Raw genomic sequence first — 22,214 nt, 5'->3', positions numbered from 1 at the left:
CTGTACGCAGAAAGAAAAATACCCTAAAATCATCCCCACGACTCACGCACGAGTCACGATCCTCCATTTTCCTTTGGGTATTTTGTTTTCTTTGCAGGAAACAGAATTCGTAAATCAGAGAGTTATTTTCAATTTCAATTTCAATTTGAATTTCAGTGGAAGAGTAGATTTTTTTTTTGAAACTTCTGTGAACGAATAGATCTGACGGTGAGTTACTATTTATGATCTTAATTTGTTTATGCGAATTTTGGATTAACAAAAAAGTTTTTGATTTTTCAGTTGCTGTTATTTTTGGGATTTTGTTTGTTAATGATGATAAAGTTAGGATGTTGACATAAAACGACGTCGTTATTATGCAGATTTGGTAGTTTCACTCGTTATTTTATTTTAATTGTTTGCTTATTATAGTTTTTCTGGTCGTATGGTCAAATGCTTAATTTGGAGCAAGCTTTGAATATTTTGTTTGATGGAAATTTTGGGAACCTAGAGATCGGGAGTATATTATATGGGAAGCACATTTAATTGGAAGTTTACATTGCAAAAATTGTTATATTTGTCTGTTGAGAAGCTAATTTTGGTGTGTTAGTTAGAGTTCTCATGAGCAGTTTTGTGTTGCATTATTAAAAAAAAAAGGAGTAGGTATTTAGTGTATCCATTTTAATGGGAATTTCGGTGCTGTGATCGCTGTTTAGAAGGAAAAATTGAGGATTAGAAATGAGCCTTTGATCTCCTTTTGATTTGAGTATAATGGAAATCAGACTAATAATGTAGCGGAAAAAAGGCTTCAATTGTGACCTTTTGGTTTTTCAATTTATTTTAAAATTGAATTTTTGCACCAGGTGGTGCCTGCTTGATAGCAAGACAGATTATTTAGCATTTCCCATACTTCTCTGTATATATTTTGGGAGAAAGAGAACTTGAAGTCTGTGGATAATGTTTTAAAGAGTGGTGATAGATTTTAAGTAGTAACAGCAGTAAATAAAATATGAGGTCTATGAATTGTGTTTAAAAGATGGGTGGTAGACTTTTAAGCAGTAATAGCAGTGATCTAGTGTATGTGAAGTTTGTGCCATTTGTTTCTGCATTAGTTAAAAATACATCTACTCTCACATTTTCTTGTGTCCATAGCATTTTTTATGATGAAAACAGCTCATTCAATTTGTTTTCAAGTGCTCAAGGCTTATCATTTTAATGTGTTACTGTTATTGTATTGAAGGTTATGAACTCAAGCAATTCATAGCAGAAGTGCGGCAATTAATTCTAATACGCATAGGCACTTCTTGTAAAGAATGGCAGAAGGATTATCGAGCTTTTGGGGTCCTGTAACAACTGCTGAATGGTGTGAGAAAAATTATGTCTACTCTTCTTACATTGCAGAGTTTTTCAATACCGTTTCTAATGTTCCAACCATTCTATTGGCACTCATTGGTCTTATAAATGCCCTGAGACAACGGTTTGAGAAGAGGTTTAGTGTACTTCACTTATCAAATATGATACTCGCCATTGGGAGTATGTCATACCATGCCACGTTACAGCGCATGTGAGTGCCCTTCTGTATCATTTCAGATGGTTCTTGATTTTTTTTATTTTAACTGCTTAATAGTCAGAACTAGCAATTCTTTAGAATTATATAGATAGCTACTTGGAATGAGATGTTTATCTTATAACAGTTCTTTTATCAGTGGCAAAGAATTTTTAATTTTTGGGAGTTTTGGAATTTTACCATTGAGCTAGGGGTCAGTAACTCATTAGTACTAAACTACCTGGGGCTGATAAATGGTTATAGACAACATAATATTATTGCAGAATGATGATGTCATAGTGCTTCCAGGCTATGAAAAAATAGAATGCTCAAGTTAGCCCCCTTTATAAATTACCCTTGATAAGACAATCTCTAATTTTTGTTTTTAACTCTGCACTAGCAAAAAAAAAAAAACATGAGTATGGTTTATAAAAATTGACATATATATGCTTTAGGTTTTATATTAGTTAATTCAGTTGAGTAGAGAGTATCAGAAAGAATTCCCAATCAGATGTACGAACCAGTGCAGGTTTAACTGTTTTGTTATTCTCTCTTTGTTTTTGTGGAAATTATTGTTTAATTGAGCTTAAGTGATGTAGTCATAAGTTTCAACTACTGATTGATGTTTTTTTTTTATACCATAGTTGCTTGTTTTCAAGCTGTGTATTAAGTTAGGTCGATTTGTAGTCCAAAGCAAATATAGTATCAACTCAATTGATTTTATGATGTGTTTTCTGGATTTAGCATTAGTTTTTTTTTATGGGGGTTAATTGTGCCTTCATATTTTTATTTTATGTAGAATTTAGAGATGATAATAAAGGATCTAAGAATCTAGACAAATTTTTTTAGGAATTAATCGTCTTCTTGTGGCACTTCCCTTTCTTGTTTAGGATCTTTGAAACTAAAGTGTTAAATATGTTTTTGCATCTTTGTCCCTACGGAAAATAGATTACCTTGGAAATGTATTATAGCTGATTGGAAGCCATACTGATTATTGTGAATTGTCATGGCTCTATTTGTTTGTTATCGGTGGTGATTACATTATGTTGTTTTAAGGCATATGCTTTTTTCGACCACACTTCAGGCAACAACAAGGTGATGAAACTCCAATGGTGTGGGAAATGCTTTTGTATTTTTACATCTTATATTCGCCAGATTGGCACTATCGGAGTACTATGCCCACCTTCTTGTTCTTGTATGGAGCTGGATTTGCTGTACTACATTCGTTGTTCCGTTTCGGGATTGGATTTAAGGTGCACTATACAATACTCTGTCTTCTCTGCATACCCAGGATGTACAAATATTACATTTACACAAATGATGTATCTGCAAAGCGGCTTGCGAAATTCTACGTGGCTACCTTGATTTTCGGGAGTATTTGTTGGCTCTGTGACCGCCTTCTCTGTGGTGAAATTTCTCTTTGGTTCTTCAACCCCCAAGGGCACGCCTTGTGGCATGTCCTAATGGGTTTCAACTCATATTTTGCAAACACATTTCTGATGTTTTGCCGTGCTCAGCAGCTCGGGTGGAATCCAAGAGTTGTTAACTTCATGGGATTTTTCCCGTATGTTATGGTTCAAAAACCGAAGACCCAGTGATCGATACTTCAATATGGTTTTGTCAGATGATCAAAGAAACAATAGCAGACGATTTTTTATTTTTATTTTTAAATTTTTTGTCATCTCATCTATTAAGTGGATGTAAATGATAGTTAAATATTGAGATCATCCAGTGGATTTTGATTAACTTGAGCTGTATTGTTTAGAGGTTTTGCTTAGAAAGGAAATGTATGGTCAGTGTACCATATTGAATTATTGGATAGGTATTTGATTCTACAAATCTGAACTTGTAAATTCATTTAGTTGTTACCACTCAACTTCTTCTAAAGATTATTTTAGAAACATTGTTAAACGTTTTTGCTTGTGATCGGATGAAGTTTATGTGCTTTTCGATAATATCTCTCTGTTTGTTATTTGGATACTGTTAGTGCAAGTTTTTGGTATTGCATTCAGGTTTGTTGATATAAGACAATTGATTTACAGTTTCTATTTGATTTGTAAATTTGTAATATATAATGCCTAAATAATAATCTAAGATATTATACTATTGAGAGGTTATTGAAAACTTCATTATAATAATCCCAAAAAGTTGATCTAGAAATAAATTTAAGGGACACAAGTATGAATGATCTGTGTACCATTCATTAAAAAAGTGGCAATCTTGTAACATTTTTTTTTGACAATCGAATTATCTTTCATTACTAATAAAGAGCAGTTACATGTGCAAGAATTCAGAAAGGGTATAACCGTTTCTAATGACCTGACATGGAACAAGATATAAATCTTAATTCGCAGATCGCCTTAGAAAATAAAATCAAAATTATATAACTGCTCTAATATAATAAGATCAAATCCTTTTCTGTCTAACAGGATACTCACAAACTATTCATAAAAGAACAACAAATCTTTCATATAGAAAGAACAGCAAAACTTTCAAAAAAAAAGACAATCGCTGTAAAATAGTTATAAAAAAAAACTAATATAATTTATAACGATTTCATCTTCAATCTTGAAATCCATCTCTGATTTTTTATTATAATTTATAACGATTTCATCTTCAATCTTGAAATCCATCTCTGATTTTTTATTTGTATATATATTGAAATTGACGCGCATCGTCGATAGATTTACCAACCAAAATGAAAAAGATGAAAAGGAGTCGGTCATTTATTTTATTTTAAAGTAATAAAAAAGAAATGGCTACCGCCAACGGCAAAAATAAATTATTGACGGCAGTTGAAGCGAAAAACAAAAGGAGAAACGCTTGATGGCTAGGGTTTTCTATTTGAGAGAGAGGGGAGAGGAATTTTTTTTTCTTTTAGTTAAAAGTTGGACAAAATATGGCTTGAAACTGGTTTTGGTTTAAAAATTTAGAATTTTAAGAGATATAAAAATAATATATCTCCCACCAAACCATCCTTGCCGGATTTTTCTAAGAAAAAATATTGCGATTTTGAGCAAATCTTGTGAGACCTTATGAAGAAATTAGGAAGAAACAGAGATGGCAATCTTGTAACATAATCATAGCTATCAACGCTTTGTTATTTTAGCACACTATCCTGCGCCAATGGCATTATGATGCCATCAAGCTTTGTAAATCAACTAGTCCCTCTGTTTCAATTTAATCAAACAAACTCACATTATTTAAAAGTATGTAATAAATATGCTATACTTTAATATTTTCATGTTACAATAACATCATATCTCCCGAAAAACTCCTATAACTAAATATTGAAGAGAGTACGAAAGAAAAATTTAATAAAAATTATCAACTAAAAAACTTAAATCGATTAGATTGTAAAAGAGGGTGTAGTATTAAATGTCAGAGATTTCTCGGCAATATAAACTTTATTTACAGTGTTGAGATTTTGAGATACACTTCTCTATTTCTCTATTTAGAGATTTAAAAACAATTAATCTTCCTGTGTATTATGCAAAAATTCTTGAATCAGCTCTTTAAGAAGGCTGTGCTCTCACAGATTATTGCTTCCTCTGAACATAGAATTACCGTCTTCACCGATAGTCAGTAGCAAAACTGTGTACACTTCAGGAATCAGAAGCAGAAGAATCGAAATTCTCCGTTAGAAAGTGTTCTGAATCCGGAGAAATACTATACAACAAGCCGACTCAGTTACCTTCCCAAGGTATGAAATCGGTTTGGGTAAGCAAGAACACCTTGAACATGTTTGCAGTTACTTTGACTTATACAGAGACAAGAGTACTTTCCTTCTTTTGGTTCGGCATCATGACGACTAATTGCAATTCGCCTTTCTTACACCGTTTGACTGGATTCGGAAATATTGTGACCGTTGCTGCATTATTTCTTGAAAGAACAACATACACAATGCTAAAAGCTTCACTATTGTCAACTGCAAATTGCCACTCTCTTGTTGATATAATGAACCAATCCTTCCTTGAAGAAGTTGTGGCCTTAACTTCATAGTACTGCCTACTATTTTCATCCTCCCCAATAACTATATCGTAAGGTAACCCGGTTTCGTTGTCTTCATTAACCCATTTGACAAGTTTCTTGCCAAATTTTTCCGACAAATATCTAAAAGCAACTTGCTCTCCGAGTCTTCCAGTACGTGAAAGTTGTGCCGCATTAGGTGTCCCAGTGATCAACTTCTCTCTGTTGAGAAATTTAGAAGAGCCCCGATCACGTCCCCTGGATGCATTATCGACATTTACAGACTGATCGCAATCCTGAGAAAGATCTCCATCCGGATAATCCGAGTCTAACATTGGTCCTACAGAATTCTCTTCAATGGTCCAAGTGGCATCAATTTCAATTGGCAGTGTTTCTATTTGTGCACTAATGTCCTCTGAATCATCCTCCATACTGTGACCTGAACCTTTAGGATGTGATACAGCAGGCTGGGTGTTAAATCCATGGGCACGAGCGTAGTCAAAACCCGGTGCAGTTTTCCAATCAGCAGGTGGCCAATTAGAGGTTCTTCCCAATTTCACATTGGACTTTGAGCTCTTGTGCTCGTTAGCTGTCACTGATGCAACGTCTTTTTCGAGTGAATCATCAATCTCTGTCAACGAAGAAAAGGAAGGGAGTGACCAAGTAGATTCATCATCAGGAAGCTTTGGCACCTTCTGGGAGTTGGCAATAAAGAACTCGGTTTGGTCCTCAGTAGAGCCAGATTCTGCCATGGTTTTGATCATATGAAGAAAATTTGCCAATTGTAAATTTGAAGAGCCATCGAAAAATAAACGAGAAAGCTCCAAAAACAATGCATGTGAATCTGATTCTGAATTTACATACAGAGTATTACCCTGAAAAACAAGAACAACTTAATGAATTCTCAAGAATGATATAATACAATGCCATCAAGAATTATACTATTGCAGTTTAAACGTAGATTATAATTGAAATCAAGCGACAGAAACTGAAGGCAGAAAAATGACGGAAATATAACATAAACAATTTAAAGTAAGAAAAATGAAAGAAGAGATGAGAAGCTCTATTTCTCACCTGCAGATGACAGCTACATTCATACCGCTTTTTAGATGTAATATTGCAACTTTTTATCACATTCCTGTAAAATAACTTCTCAACAACAGTAACCTTCAGCTGCTTTATATCACTAAATCCAGAGTCTTGCTTAAGTTGAAAATACGTTTCAGGGTATACACTATAAATATAGCGTTGAGCATAAGGAAGAGCCCAATCAACTAGTAAGGCTTTGAAGCTGGAGTCTACTGGACCATAGAAAATTGCTTCGCGAGTTACTATCTGCGTGATAAAATAAGAATCAAATAAGGAAGAGAGCGTGTGAAGGGTGAGGAAAATAAATGATATGGAATATCCTAAATGAAATTCGTCACCGGTACTTTTTTGACAGACTAAGCATGCTTTTAGATTTGAAAGCAAAAGACTCATTTTTACTGGTCAGAAATTTTCAAAAAAAGAAAGATGTGAACTGTACAGTGGAAACATCACCATAATGATAAACTAGTAACAATATTGTCCAAGGGCAGGACAGTGGCCCACCTTTGAAAGAGCAGGAATCCCTAAGCCTTGCAAAAGCTCAGACATTTTATCTCGAAGCATATCTTCCTCCTTATCACTAAGATCGCCCAGGTATAGGAAATCAATATTGTCCTTATCTTTAAATCTCTTCTTCAATTTTTTATCATCACACCAGCACAGCAGACCAAATGAAGAGTGTAATGAAACCCATTTGTCACCTACAGTGGGAAGCACTGTGCATTCCAATTTCAGAAGACATTCTTTCATATATATGATATCTGTAGAACTTAGTAATCCAGATTTCAGGTCATCACTCCACTTCAAAAAGACTTGGAAAACCTAAGGAAAAAAAGATGCTCAGACTGCAGTCCAGCTTTATAACTTTGAAGTCATGCAACTTAAAAGCCAGTGACTTACCGTGCCAGCAGCCTGTGAAGGTAATGCGAAAGTTGACAATTGTTTTAGTATATCAAGATAGCTGCGACAGGAAGGGATCTCGTGTACTCCACACTCTTTCACGAAAAAGTCGTGAAGTCCTGTATAAATATTGCATAACGTCTTGCTTAAGGGACGCTGAAGCAGTTCTGTCAAGCTGTTCCCAGGATGAATCTCCTTCATGTGGTCGGTGGAGCCGGTTGGATCATGCCAATAAACTTCTTTAGAAGTTAAGAATACACCAGAAACCAGAACATCATGCCTTGAACCAGATTCATATGGAATAAAAATAAATGGTGCCAAATGGAGTGCCTCTGAGATTTGATTCTTTGACGCAGCAATTTCATCCCATATAAATGTGTAAAATTTGGACATTTGTCCTATGCTGCACAAGTAGATTATCATAAGAAATATATATACAACAGAGCGCTAAATAATGTAACATGAAAAAAAAAACAAGTGATCATCAAAATATAGCAGAATAGCATAACAATTATTTAACTATCCCTGTTTAACTCAAGTAGAAGCAATTCAAGTTACCGAAGTATTAAAAGGAAAGCACAGAGCATAATTTCCTCAAAGCCATAATACACATACAAAAATTAAAGTAATACCTGGCTTTAAAAGGAGTTTCTGATTCCGTCCATACTCTTAAAATTTCCAGAGCATCATCTAGTGTAACTTTAGTCTTAAAGCCAATATCACTCAACAATTTTGAGCTTCTCACCTGTTTTGAGAGAACAAAGCACAAGAAGTTATGTCGAGAAGCCAGTGCACATGTATCATACGCTATTTCCATCAGTAATTCATATCATTTACGCTAAATTCATATTACTGAAGCAGATATAAAAGAAGGCAAGAGAAAAGAAAATTGAAAGAATTAGAACATTTGGAATTTTGGGCTAGTTTTTATAATTCGAACACCCAAAGATTATGGTTTAAATTTTTCTAGTATTAGCTAAATTTTTCCTATTTTAGGATTCCTAATTCTACTAGTAGTGTTTTTTCAAGTTAATAACTACTCAGTCTTATATTCATTTATTTTGGGAAATATTAATAATATTTCGGCATTCTGCTACTCATATATTGACTAAATTCACTCAAACCCTAATAGGTGCGATTGCCATACACCCCTTAAGGTGTGATTGTTTAAATCCTTCTAGGCGTAATTCTTAGAAGACCTATTACCTTTTCTTTGTTTTCTGTCTATTCAAATCTGAAATTCTATCACTAATCATAGATATCATCAATCTAAGTGATTGCTTAAAACCTTCTAGATGTGATTCTGAGAACTCTTATTTATTTTCTATCTATTAAAATCTGAATTCTATCACTAATCATAGACATTAATCTATCACAGACCACTAGCTTCGTAGGATTGTTTACTCCAAGCTTCCCTACATCAATAACAGACCGACTATAATGTCTATCTCTATCTATCATGCACACTCACATACACAGGACTTCATATATGAGAACAATTCTAACACCCCATCCAATAAGGCTCAACCCATACACTAAGTGCTCCCTAACTTTGTAGGGGGTACAGGAGGGTGGGTGCATAGTGTGGACTGTGCAGTCTTCCCTTTGCATTTTTGCAAAGTAAATTTCTTCAAGCCTATAACCTATGACCTTAAGGTGACATGAGGAGCAACCCCCATCTTAGAATGAAAAGGGGGTAGGTTTAGGGACAAGAAATAAATAAATGTTATTTTCCAATCCTAGCAAAATACAAAATGAACACAGACGAAATTTCATTGGCAATTTATTTTCATCTCCAATCTATGACAGCTTATAAATTGATTAGAGAACATAAAGCTTTTTGATATATCATTACCTGGCTCCACCTGTCAGCATTTTTACTTTTTCTACAGAAAATAGATTAGGTTCTAATCGGCACACAGAATGTACTAGGCAGCATTGTACTTTGAGTGGGATTCAATAAATGAAACCATGAAATAATTTACTTGATTGAGAAGGATTAAATACTAACCTTTGGAAGAGCATATGGAGCACAACTACCCAGGACAGAGCGTACTGCATCGCAATCATAGAATAAATCTTTAGGGTAGTGGAGTTTATTATCCATAGTTGATACTACCCATGGAACATCATGGATGCTGCCTAAAAAGGAGGACTTGAAGGTTATGCTGTCAGCACTAAATTCTGAATTGCAGTAGCCAGAGGTTTTATCGCTAAAGCTATCATCCCATACTGTATCGAGAATCTCCAAGAGATATTTACAGCACTCCTTATTACCAGTCCCTGACAAGATTGACAATAATTGTGCTAACTCACAGGATTCCCAATCTTTGGATACTGATCCAGGCAAAAGCAGCTTAGCATCCCATTTTACATCCTTCAAAACAGTATGAAGTATATCAGAAATATTTTTCTCCATTTGAATAACTTGAACAAAGTCTGTAACACCAATTTCCTGGAAAAAGACTCTCCACTTCATCAGCTCATTGGAAAGTGAATCATTTATCGGATGCTTCAAATAAGCGATATCAACTTCATGCCATTGCATATCCGCAACATTAATCAGTTTATTAACATCGATAGGATTTCCAAATTTTTTACTGAAATGAAGAGGCGTTTCAGAAGGCCTTTTATATCCAAAATTTGTCAGTATATAAGCTTTGTGTTGTAACTCAGATATAATGTCCTTCCGTTCAACACAGCAGTGAGGGCAGCTAGATTGTAAGTGGATCATTACAAAACAGAGATAATCTATCATTAAAGTCTCATTCCTATCATTGATTTCAGCATTACATAAAGCTGGTAAAACATGAACCTTCACAATTTCATGCGCAGAAAGCTGCTGAACACCAATTTTTAGAAGCATTTTAGCCATATTGTCCGCCAAAGTCCTATCCACAGCTGACACAGAAAAGAGGGCAGAATCTACAGTCCTAAGCCTAGCATATAATTGAGGAAAAGCCTCAAGCTCCCGTGCACCATCAAATACAAGACTTAAAGTATCAGAATATAACCAAATTGTACCCCCATCCAGCGCGCTGAATGTACCATCTGAGAGGGGTACAAATGGAATCTTCCGAAGGTTATCTATAATATCAGATGGTCCAGAAGAATTACAAAGCATACCATAAAGAGTGTTGAGTAAAGAAGATAACCAACCAAGACCCATTGACTTTAGGCCATTTTTTGTGCGAGATAAACAGGTGATAAACTTCACTAGAATTTCAGGCCCATATTCCGCAATACCAAGTGCCCTTGCCAGTGAATCAGACAGGACTATATTCTTATCTAAAAATCCAAGAGCAAGGTGCTCTTGAAGCAAGTCATCAGGTAGAAGAAAACGGGCTTGTTCATTCCAACCTCTCAGAACATTGCATGGTGGAACCATATTACAATTGTCCCCTTCCAGAAGCAGGCAGCTTGTCCTTCTTAATGCTAGAGCAATTGCTTTAGGGAGCCCTGAGAAAAAACCATGCACCTCCCCAACAAGTGGAACAAAGCTCATATAAGCTGCCACAGCTTTTCCTGGATTATCCCTAAAACAAGATAGAGCACAAAATGATCTCTCTGCACTGATAAATAAACCAGGAAACTGTGTCAACAACCACTCGTTCCAAGGATCATTCTTATCTACTTCCTCTCTAGATGAAGGAAGAACAAAGTCACCTTGGAGAATAAACTTTAAACCGTATGTTCTTAGAGGAAGAAAAGCAAAAACAGGCTGTTGATCCAAACGTGGATAGTAAACCCCACTATCCGACTCCTCCAGTGTAAACGCCAAGGCTATTTCGGTTGACTGAACTTTAGGGCGACTAACATGAGCCTGCAACTTCTGAGATGAAACAAGCCAAGTCATTTTATCTTTTCCACAATAAACTCTCACAATACCATTTTCCAAAATTTCTTTTCTCATCACAAAGAGTGTATCTTTGAGCATGTTTCGAAACATAATACATTGAAGGCGATGGAGAAAGAGCAGTAAAGAAGCATGAAGATCTGAAAACATTTTCATAGCAGTTTCTTCTGATAATTTTGACCGGAAAGGAAGGAGCATACAGGTGTTCCAATGCCTAGTGGACTTTTGACCAGCCTCTCCAGATACTAGCCTGCTAAATAAGTCAACATTGCAAGCAGGAACAGCTGTGGGCAAAACAAAACCAATCTGACCCTCACTGATATCAAACTTGATATGAAAACCATTGGAATGTATCTGCGGAGCATCCGTTACCTGCATACAGGACCAAAACATCATTTATGAAGAATTTTTAAATAATTTTACCATACTCATAAAATACACCATGTTCATAAATATCAACTTTCTCGACATATGACTCAAAACAAAAATTCAAGTTTATAAAAAAGATGATTCTGTTCTGTAGTTGTATATGATGAATTTTTTTAAGATACCATATATCCAACACAAACACAATAGGAAATCCTTAAATTTATAGTTTAATCACATAATGGCGAATAACATAACCAAATGGGCTATCGAATTTGAGACAGAACAGGTAAATTTCGAGTTATTGACCATTAATAACATACTGGTGCATAAATATATTGGTGGAAACATAGCCTTGAACCAACAACACTCCGCTCCGCAGAACTTAAATGCATACGTGGAGACAAATCAAAGTAGGCTAAATCACACATTCCATTATAAATGAATAACCAAATTTGACCGACATGTTGATTCTAATACAAGACTAGGTAGGCAGTTTCGGTGAGAGAAAAGAGAACATACCCGAAAAACTGATTTGAACCCAATCCCTTTCTGCCCTATGTAACCTGCCCCAGATCCTTTCTTCGTTGAATTTCCAACATCACAAAGAGCTCTGATGTTTTGAGCTGAGAAGCCTTCCTCATTATTTAAAACGACAATACCTGATTCTTGAAGAATAAATGTGAGGGTTGGTTCCACGCTTTCTGGATAAATATTATCATCAGCATTCTGAACCTGAAACCACATTTTGCAAGGTCAGAACACAGCATATACAATGACAATAACTCAATTCAACTCTTCCAATCTAAACATGTGGGGTTAAATCTTCAGGAAGCTAGGACCTCTAAATCATCATCAAGGATACAATACCAATGCATCACAAAAACAAGTAATGCCCTAGAGAAAAAACAAAAACACAAATCAACTGTTTTGTTTCCCAATAACAGCTATGAGTAGATTTCCAGGTTCATAATACTACATACTTGTTCTTCTTTTTAGTTCATATGACACCTAAAAATTTAATACGGGAAGACAATTTTTCTTATTGGACCACATATTTTGTGCTAGAACTTTATGTGCAATTCAAATATCATTATGATGTGTCTTCAATGTAATTAATGTGTTGATTTTTATTCAAGTAACAAAATGCTTTGAGCAAATCTATTTTAGCACACAACAATGCAGAGTTCGAATTTCCTCAACATTTCAAGTCTTGATTCTTACAACTAGCCCGAGTACGAAATTCCAATGCACATCTTTCTGGTTGCTCCTTATGTAGTCTTTTTCCCTTCTTAGTCAAGTCATCTTCCTGGTCTATGAATCACAACTGCTGCATACCAATGAGCTATAGCTCAAATGGTACCAGGGGATCAAATCCTCCCACAAGCGCCAAAATGCCCCCCTCCCCAAAAATGATTAAAAAAAAGGTGTTCTGCTGCCCTGGTTTATAATCTAATTCAAATTACTTCAGTGTGTATTATCCAAAATCATCATAGGCTTTGCGTTCTGTTCCTTTTACTTTATTACTCTTCATTTGACTGTTTGTTCTTTTAATTAATATTATATATTTAACTGTTTGTTCCTGAAACTCATAAAACAGCTTGCATTCAGAAGTACTTGCAAAGCCTTGTAGTCCACCTCCATCATCATTTGATATCAGAAAATCGTTTAGAGAACCTAATGAATCTCAAAAATGTTTCACATTTAAGTGGACAAGTTTATAGACTGGAATCCGTAAGCAAAATTTTGAGCATCTGAAAGCAGCATTTTTCAGCACGATGAAGAAATTCTACAGCTAAAAGAGTAGGGTATTTAAGGAATAACGAGAACAATTTCCAAGAAACATGTAAAAAAATGATGAAGGAGAATAACTGGTATGCAAATAGCAAATTTATCCATAACCATCAATTAAATAATGAACCCCTGTGCAGAATTCTGTATGGAAGCAAAATGGAAAAAGAATATAGCTTACTTACCAGCTCAAGAAGAAAATGAGAATCCTCAGAGTATAATTCCTGAGAAAGACAATGAAGTGCTCTCCCCAATCGAGCATGCTGCTTTCTCAAAATGGTACTCTCTGTGCTTGAAATGTTTGGATCTAAACCAAATTCATCTCTCCTGATAGACTCAATTACCAGAGCTGCATCCTTCTGTTTGTTACACATAGAAGATTTTTCTGCACAACCAATGGTTGTTGCATCGCTAAAAACTGTAACATCTTGAATTCTGGGGCTAGTTTCAGTACTTTCTTCGTTATGCTCATCTTCTTCAATAAGTAAAGTTGTTTCCACATAGCCACAAGAATACATATCTGGTGCATTCTGCCCAGAGGCTGTGCTTAGCACAGTTCTAGAATCTTCCAATTCTGGCTCAGATGTGGAGCAAAATTTGTGGTAATCATCAATCCACTCCACTATACCGATAGATAATCCTATTTCATGAAGCATGATTCGTTCTTTTATGTTGCATTCGCACAAAATTGCTGAACGGGCATCTTTATTGACAGAGAGCATCCCAGAAAGCAGCACATCAGCTGCAAAGCCACAAAATTCAGAAGGAAAAGAACCTAGAGTATTAAGTATAAATCTTGAAGCAGCAGACACTGCTTGATTCAATTGGATCAAACTCTTGTCCAATTGATCGCTTAAATTATTAGCAACCTTGTCAACTACTTCCCCACGCGACAAATAATTCTTATTCTCCTGAAAATCAACATTTTCAAAATGATTCTTGAAACTGACATCAAAAGCACGGCCAGCATAACATTTTAGAAGCGATAAGGGAACATGCTTTTCTCCCCCAGCCAATGATAGCACAGATAACAGTTCTACTGCTGTTTGGTAAGATGATCTCTGCAGAGCTGCTTCCAAGAATGAATCTGGATTAGCAGACTGATTAATTCGAATCACCTTGCCATCCTTTGTGACCAAACACGATAATTCTTTGGTATTCACTTCACTCGACAACCATCCTACAAGAGGACCAAGAGAAGGAGCATATATAAGGTCCCAATGTGACCATGACTTCAAATCGGACAACATTGGTGCCCTAAGCAAAACTTCAACTGCTTTCTGAGAGGTAATGGATTCATAGACTGTCATTTTATTGTCACGGTCTACTCTTACTGCAGCAGTTTCAACTGTATGGTCTTCTCTTAATGTGTCTCCAGTGTAATGTTCTCCTAACAATGTAGCAGAGAACTGGACACTTTTTGAAACTACATCATTCTTGTATTCGTCGATAGCTTTTAGAAACTCATCCATTGAGGTATTTTCGACAACTTTAAAACCAATTAAAGGAAATTGATTGATAAGCAATGCAGAAATCATCTGCTTGGAGATAGTTTCACCATCCCATAAATTGTTTGAAGCTTGTGATAATAAAAACATCAACTGATGCTGGAGCATAGAAACCTCCAGAGGCGGCTTTTTATACACATTACCTGCAAATAGCTCCTGTAACTCAGTAGGTAATAGGGAAGCATGTTTCCATATAAAATTAAGAAATTCCCCATGGCCAAGGAACTTGAATTCCTTAATCCCAAATTGCTCAACCAGCCAAAGCTCACAGCTGCAAAGCTTCTTCAAAGAGATAAAGTTGCCTTCCGTTAGCAGTTTGTGATCAAGCTCATAATACCTGGTAATTTTCTCAAGAATTTCTTGAACTGTAACACCTGTGAGGCCCAATGATCAGTAAGTGGGTGGGTTGTTTCAAGAAAATTTATGCAAACAATACTTACAATAAAAACTTTCTTCATTTGATATGCAAAAAATTCATTAAGAGTTATCTTAAGACCCAAGAACAGCTGCCCAAAAGAGTGTCCATGAGCCACACCACACCACGCTCAACTGAACTTTTTCAGAAGTCCATCTACCAGCAATGTTATGATTATTTTTTATTCCCGAGTTTGACCTGAGTGTTTATTAATTGTTTTGCACAAAAGCCATTGCTTTATTAATTATATTTGTGGAAGAAATTAATGTGACAATGTGGCACCAAAGAAAAAGATGAAAACAAATGATGAAACTATAGCAGTACAACCAAGCAATAAAGCCTCACTCTGTGTTTGCATTAGTTTGTGGTGATTGACAGCCGGTCCATGCTTTTCAGCTGGTTCAACATCAATGCTTTCATATGAAGAAAAGGTATCAAGTGATTCAAGTTGGGTTACAGATTGCAAAGCGTCATACATGCTATCTAACATTCCAGATTTCATAGCTTCCACCTGCAAAATTGATAAAGAAAATCTGGCTGATAACTGATACCAATATCTCTAATAGACGAATACAGGAAATAAGAATTGGACAGGTCAACCCCAGAAAACATAATAGAGTGTCCCATCTCTTTCCCGCATATATCACCATTGCCTCAAATTTAAGACCTCTAAATAAAATAAAAGTACTTTTCTGTGCCATTGACCTTGCATAAAATGTGTTTCGACAATAAATGACCCAAAGAACATAGAAACTGATCAACAATTCTAATAGTATTAACAATTTACTCAAAGAACTTGGATCAAAAAGTCTATCTAATGTCAGCACAAGCCAATCCTTAATATCCAGTCGTAAAGTCAAATACTATATCGAACTTAACTAAACCTCAATCTTAAACTAGTTAGAGCATGCCATATGGATCAATTGCCTCCATTCTATCCAGTTAATCTAGAACCACTGCATCTTTTTTCAACTAATTCTTCCGTCCACAATGTTTCCCTTCATTTTCTTATCCCCTACAAAAGAAGTGCATAGTGGAAGTACATATTGTGCAACAATCTTCTCAAGTACAAAAAAATAATCTCTTCCATGACAATGATAAATAAAATTTACTTACAGCAACATTGAGTAATCCAATACTTGGGAATGAATACAAATGCGATTTAATTCTTCGGCCACCTCGAACATCCAGTGGTTTATAAAAATCAACCATTTTTTGAAGAACCTGTAATCACAGAAAATGGACATAGAATAACATTTCATTCATTTCCCAAAAATAAAAAATAAAAGACAGATTCCTGCATGTTATCCACAAATTCACCAACTATGAATGGCACAACATTAATGGTGACACGTCTATTACAGACCAAGAGGGAAAAAAGAAATTGTAACACCACCGACCAACACTATTAGTGTGTCCCGCACATTTTATTGCATAAAAAACAGCCATTGATATTAATGAAGAGAACTATGAATGGCACAACATTAATGGTGACACGTCTATTACAGACCAAGAGGGAAAAAAGAAATTGTAACACCACCGACCAACAGCCATTGATATTAATGAAGAGAAAAGACTCTTGTTCAAACAGGGACAATATGTATAAATTGAAAACCTTATGTTGAATTTTATTAAAACTAAAAACGAAATGGAAAATGAGTTCTAGGTTCAGATATGCTTAATCCAGTCTTAATCATCATATGTCAAGAATTTTTAGAGTAAATTCTCACGGATTATCTAGGAAAAGAGAGAGCAATTAAGATAAGGATTTTTAAAATAAAAAAAAGTAAGATAATGGTTATTATGAATCCTTCCTTGTTTGGGAAAAAATAAAGTAAAGAATGGTCATCATGGAAAATGGTCATATATTAAACTATTTTATATCTAAGAAAACTTATAAGCTAACCAAAACCCCAACCAGACAACATGAAGAAAACCACTTGCTTAAATCTAGATATACAAAGAAATACTTTAATCAAATATTGCAACTAGAATGGTCAGCTAATTTCTTTTCACTTTTTCCTAATCTTTAAGCAAGCAAGCAAACAAATGCTAAATAAACATCCTGGTATCGATACAAGCAATATAGGCAATGCTTTTATAGTTCTATTGACAAATATCAACTTACCTCATTCACAGAATGCTCCTTGCATGCGTCCTTCCAAGTTGTGATAAATGTTACCAAGGACTCCATAGATAATGAAAAGCTCCTTTCACTTATGGTGCTGACCACCTCATTCTTATCGCCATTTTCAAGTGGATGAATATTGTGCTTAGCATTATCTCCTTTAAGCAATGTGGAAGGTGCAAAGACCTTGCTACTTAGCTCTTCAAATCTTCTTTTCTTTCTTTCCAACGAGCTTTGTGTATTCTCATCATTTATGCGCTTTAAGTGACTCTTATGCTTCCTGAGAGTAGATTGGCTGCTTGTTTCACCTTTCAAACCCAGCCGTGACATTTCTTCAGTTGCAGATGGGTAAGGACAGGTACTCACCTTATCAGTATTATTGACATTTTGTAAGGAAAAATGGTTCCTGTCACCATTCTTGATCATTTTATCTTCTTCCATACTATCATTACTTTCTTCATCTTCTGAGCTTGATGAGTCAAATCTAATGTGCTTTCCTTGGAAACCCATGTGCGCATAGCCAAAAGACTCAATACGTCTAGAGATGTCACTAAAACGTACATCTATGTCCTTTTTTTGTAAATTAGGAGTTTTACGATGACTTATGCTTGACGGTGCGCTAATTGCTGATAAACATTTCTTCAAATTTGTATTTTTTGATCTTTTCGCTTCCAGGATGAACTTGATATGCATCCTGTGGCCACAGAGAGTAATAAAGTACAAAAAAATCAATTTAGTTCTATCTAAGCTTCTCGGGAATAAAAGATACATTACACACATGCATAAACAAAATGCTCAACTGTCCATAGGCTGGAAAAAGATGCTATAAAAAAGAACAGTGATCATTCGGTAATAAGAAAATTAAAAATAATAAAACAATGAAACATAAATCTGGGCTTCAAAACACTTTGACCATATCCAATCATGTCCTCTATGAGATGCAAAAAAAAATATTGGTTTCTAATGTTGTTCAATTAAGACATCGTTGAAATATAACACCAATGATAAATAAAGCAAGCAATAAATGCATGTTTAGGAGCAGGAAAGGGGGAAGTAAACATAATCTAAAGATACATACCCTAAACTTTGAATACGCACACCAAGATTTCCTTTCCCATTCACAGATCGCTTCTTCGCAATGAAATCCAGAAATTCATCAACAATTACTTCTTTTTCCTTGGAAGTATCCATATACTCATGAAGGCTCAGAATCACGTCTTCAGTAGTTATCTTCGGCACCTCAGTTGTATCACAATTTACTGAAAAATAATGCAAGACCAGTGGATGCCTCAACAGAGGGCCCAATTCTAGTTCTTCAAACCGCTCAATACCTTCATTCTCACAAATTGCAGCCTCCAAATCATACAATGATGCAATTCTCCGAACAGCAGCAAAGCAATGAATAAATGAATTGATCTAAATAATCAAAAGAAAAAAAATGAAACATTGGAAAGTGTCTTAAAAATTGAGAAAGTCTAAAAAAAATCGGTTAATTGGTACAACTACTGAAGAGCAGAAAATAACATACTACACAGTGCCACCAAAACAAAAATCCTAATTTAATACGTCATACAAGACATACAAATAAACCAGTAAACCGGTTAAAGAAAGACACATCAGCCCTTTGAAGTGAGTAAAAATAACCAAAATGACTAAATTGCAAAATTTTGAGCAGCTAAGCCAGTTCACCATCTGTGTCAACTGAGAGTTACATGATGTATTACGCAGCCATTTCACAACAAACATATTGGCCGAGTGATATTCTTCTTCTATTGGTCTACCATTCAATGTCCCTCATTTTTTTTATTTTCTTCTCATTTCCAATGGAATTGTCAGCAATGCAACTGGAATTCTATGAACATCAATCATTTGAATTTAGAGCAACATGAAGAATGATCCTTTTGCAGAATGTTACAACTGTTTGTGACATTATAGAATTATCTTACATCTCTCTTTTTGTAAATATTTTGACAGCTCTTTCATAGTATTATCAATTTAAACGAATCCTTTTTTTTCCTGTACGCATTCTCAACAACTATATTAAGAATGGCATCCATAGTCAGAGAAAAAAAATATCCGTACTAAGTTACAATATTATGAAAATGATTCATTCTTCTGTTATCTCATTGAGGACAGACTTTTCATCTTTACCATTTGAGAGGCTCTCGGTTTGGTTATTTCATCACATCTTTCATATATTAATTAAAATAATAAGCAATCACCAAATCAAACTAAAAGCCATAACGAAACATAAAAAGAAGCATTAACTAAAACAAATTACTAAATCATGTAACTTCTATGTTTAAAGAGGTGAAGTATTTTCACATACCAATTGCATTTATGTTTATAATTTATGAATATTGGCAATTCAGCTTGCACATACCTTCCCTTCGGTGAGAATAAGCCCGTGCAACGAAGGCACGCTCTGCATTGGGAACCCCAAAGCATCCCATGACTCAACTTGAAGTTCAACAAGTGCAGCCTGCGACACTTTCCATGCAGAAACACTCTCTTTAGCTGCAAGAAGATCCTTCCACACCTTCGCCACTACTACGTTAACTCTATCAACTTCTTGTTGCTTATGTTTCGGGATTTTCTTTTTCGGATTGTGAAATAGCATTTGTTGAAGCTCTTGTCGCTGAACTGATTTCTGGTCCTGCTTCTGCTGCTGCTGCTGCTGCTGAGCTGAATCGTTCTGCACATTGCCGGATAATTCTTGTTGCTGTTCGATTTTATCTTCAGCTGTTTTTGATGTTTCAGGACACGAATTTTGTGCGGTTTGTTGCGGGATTAAATTCTGCTGAGGTAAATTAGGGTTCTGAAATTGGAAATTATTATAATTTTGTTGCTGTTGTAATTGCTGAGGTAAAAATAGCTGTTGCTGCGGTATAGGATAATTAGGGTTTTGAATTGGAAAATTAGAGTTTTGGTTAAGGAAAGGGAAGTAACCGTTGAAGTTTTGTTGGTGAAGAAAGTTTTGGTGGAGAGTGTTGGCTAAGTTCTGCAAGTAAAAATTTTGGTTCTGGAGGAAAAAATTGGTATCTGAGTTTAAAGGAGGTTGTGATGGTGGCGGTGGACGGTAATAGCCTCCGCTACCACTACCGGAACCTCCACCACCGGAGCCGCCACCTCCTGGACGGGAGGGCGGACGGTGGCCTTGCATATTTTGTTTTGAGTGACGTAAAAGGAGAAGAAAACTGTAGAGGAAAAGAATTTGAAAACAGAGAAATTTGGAGTATTTATATGGTGATATGGAGGGTTAAGGGTTTTGACGTGGAACTGGTGGTTTCTTTTTGTTAACCAGACGGCTTATAATTATCCATGTCAGCTTGTGATTTTCTCCAATTATGATCTTTTACTTGGCAATAATTCTTTTTTTTTTATCAAATACTTGGCAATAATTCACCGATTATGATTTAGATCCAAAATAAGACTCCTCTAAAAAAAGTCCAAAATAAGACAAATATGCATTGCCACATCATCATTATACTAAATTTTTTCTTATTAAACTATTTTTCATAATAGTTAAATTTTTAAAAATATAATTAATATAGGATCTATATTCTCCTTTATTAAAATTTTCTTTTTGATTCAATAAATTAAATGTATGATTTATTTATTTTATTAACTGAGATATAATTAGTGGGATTAGCAGGAGTTAATTATATTATTAATACTATTTTAATTTTTTTAATACAGCCTATTGGCTACCGAAGGATAGACATATTCATTCGTTTAGTATCCGCCCAAGCTCGCATTCTAGAACCGGGTTTGGAGTCCAAAGTCCTCGAGCCCGAAAAAACCCGCAAATATAATTGCTATCATTTTTTGTATATTTCTTTCTCCAAATGAATATTAACACTAAGATGAAGGAGTTTGTCTCTCATTTAACGTGCAACCTCAACCCTTTTTTATATACTAAGAAATATTAGTGTGAGTAAAGATCAGGGCGGCCTTAAAAAATATGTGGCCCTAGGCGATTTTTCTAAGAGTCCTTAGAAGAATATCAATTTTCGTCAAATTATTTTTAAAAAATAAGCTCGTTTTTTTTTTCCACAAAATTATGCTCAATTTTCATATAATTTTTTAATAAAGATATATTTTTAGATTTTTAAAAATGTATTTTTACAAAAATAAAACAAAAAAAGGATATTTAGCGTAATTATTTTATTTGAAAGATAAATACATAAAGATTGATTTTAAATGATTTAAAACATGTAAATTATCTTATTCTTTTGGTATTTGTATTAAAGAATTTAAATCAATTATAAAAAAATTACAAAAGAATCGATATAAATATATTTATAGATATTTTAAAGACCTCATATAAATATGATCCCCTTAAAATTAATTTTTTAATTATTAAAGGGTTTAACTAGTTTTCAAAATAAATATTAGAACATCTATCATTAAAATAATTAATAAATATATATTCTAAATATTTAATAAAATTATAATTATCTTTCAACGGACCTTATAAAAATATAGGGCCTCTTAAAATATGTGGCTCTAGATATAGGCCTTAGTGGCCTATGCCTAAGACCGGGCATGGTAAAGATCATCCAATACTTTTCTTAAAAATAAATTTATAGCCATATTTGATTTATGAAATGAAATAACAATGAAGAGAAATCTTAGATAGAATCAGTAGACTAAACCAATCATATCAT

The 22,214-nt window shown here is 34.7% G+C and overlaps 2 protein-coding genes across 2 annotated transcripts; one reads left to right on the top strand and one right to left on the bottom strand.

Annotated features, from left to right (window-relative positions):
* On the top strand, window positions 1-3,433 carry LOC126669647 (alkaline ceramidase). The gene is made up of 3 exons (XM_050363170.2): window positions 1-207; window positions 1,217-1,540; window positions 2,607-3,433. The coding sequence occupies exons 2-3, from the start codon at window positions 1,290-1,292 to the stop codon at window positions 3,118-3,120; spliced, it is 765 nt and encodes a 254-aa protein (XP_050219127.1). The 5' UTR covers window positions 1-207; window positions 1,217-1,289; the 3' UTR covers window positions 3,121-3,433.
* A 1,413-nt stretch (window positions 3,434-4,846) lies between these two features.
* On the bottom strand, window positions 4,847-20,764 carry LOC126670320 (protein NO VEIN). The gene is made up of 13 exons (XM_050364023.2): window positions 19,928-20,764; window positions 18,623-18,960; window positions 17,545-18,238; window positions 16,533-16,640; window positions 15,762-15,927; window positions 13,679-15,375; window positions 12,225-12,437; window positions 9,492-11,708; window positions 8,113-8,225; window positions 7,481-7,883; window positions 7,085-7,402; window positions 6,566-6,826; window positions 4,847-6,366 (listed from the first exon to the last, which is right to left on the bottom strand). The coding sequence occupies exons 1-13, from the start codon at window positions 20,705-20,707 to the stop codon at window positions 5,284-5,286; spliced, it is 8,391 nt and encodes a 2,796-aa protein (XP_050219980.1). The 5' UTR covers window positions 20,708-20,764; the 3' UTR covers window positions 4,847-5,283.
* Between the last annotated feature and the right edge of the window lie 1,450 nt (window positions 20,765-22,214).

The sequence above is a fragment of the Mercurialis annua genome, linkage group LG2 (genome assembly GCF_937616625.2).
Source record: "Mercurialis annua linkage group LG2, ddMerAnnu1.2, whole genome shotgun sequence".
Lineage (NCBI taxonomy): Eukaryota > Viridiplantae > Streptophyta > Magnoliopsida > Malpighiales > Euphorbiaceae > Mercurialis > Mercurialis annua.
Note: the sequence above shows the minus strand (reverse complement) of the source record. Positions and strands in the feature narration are given on the sequence as shown.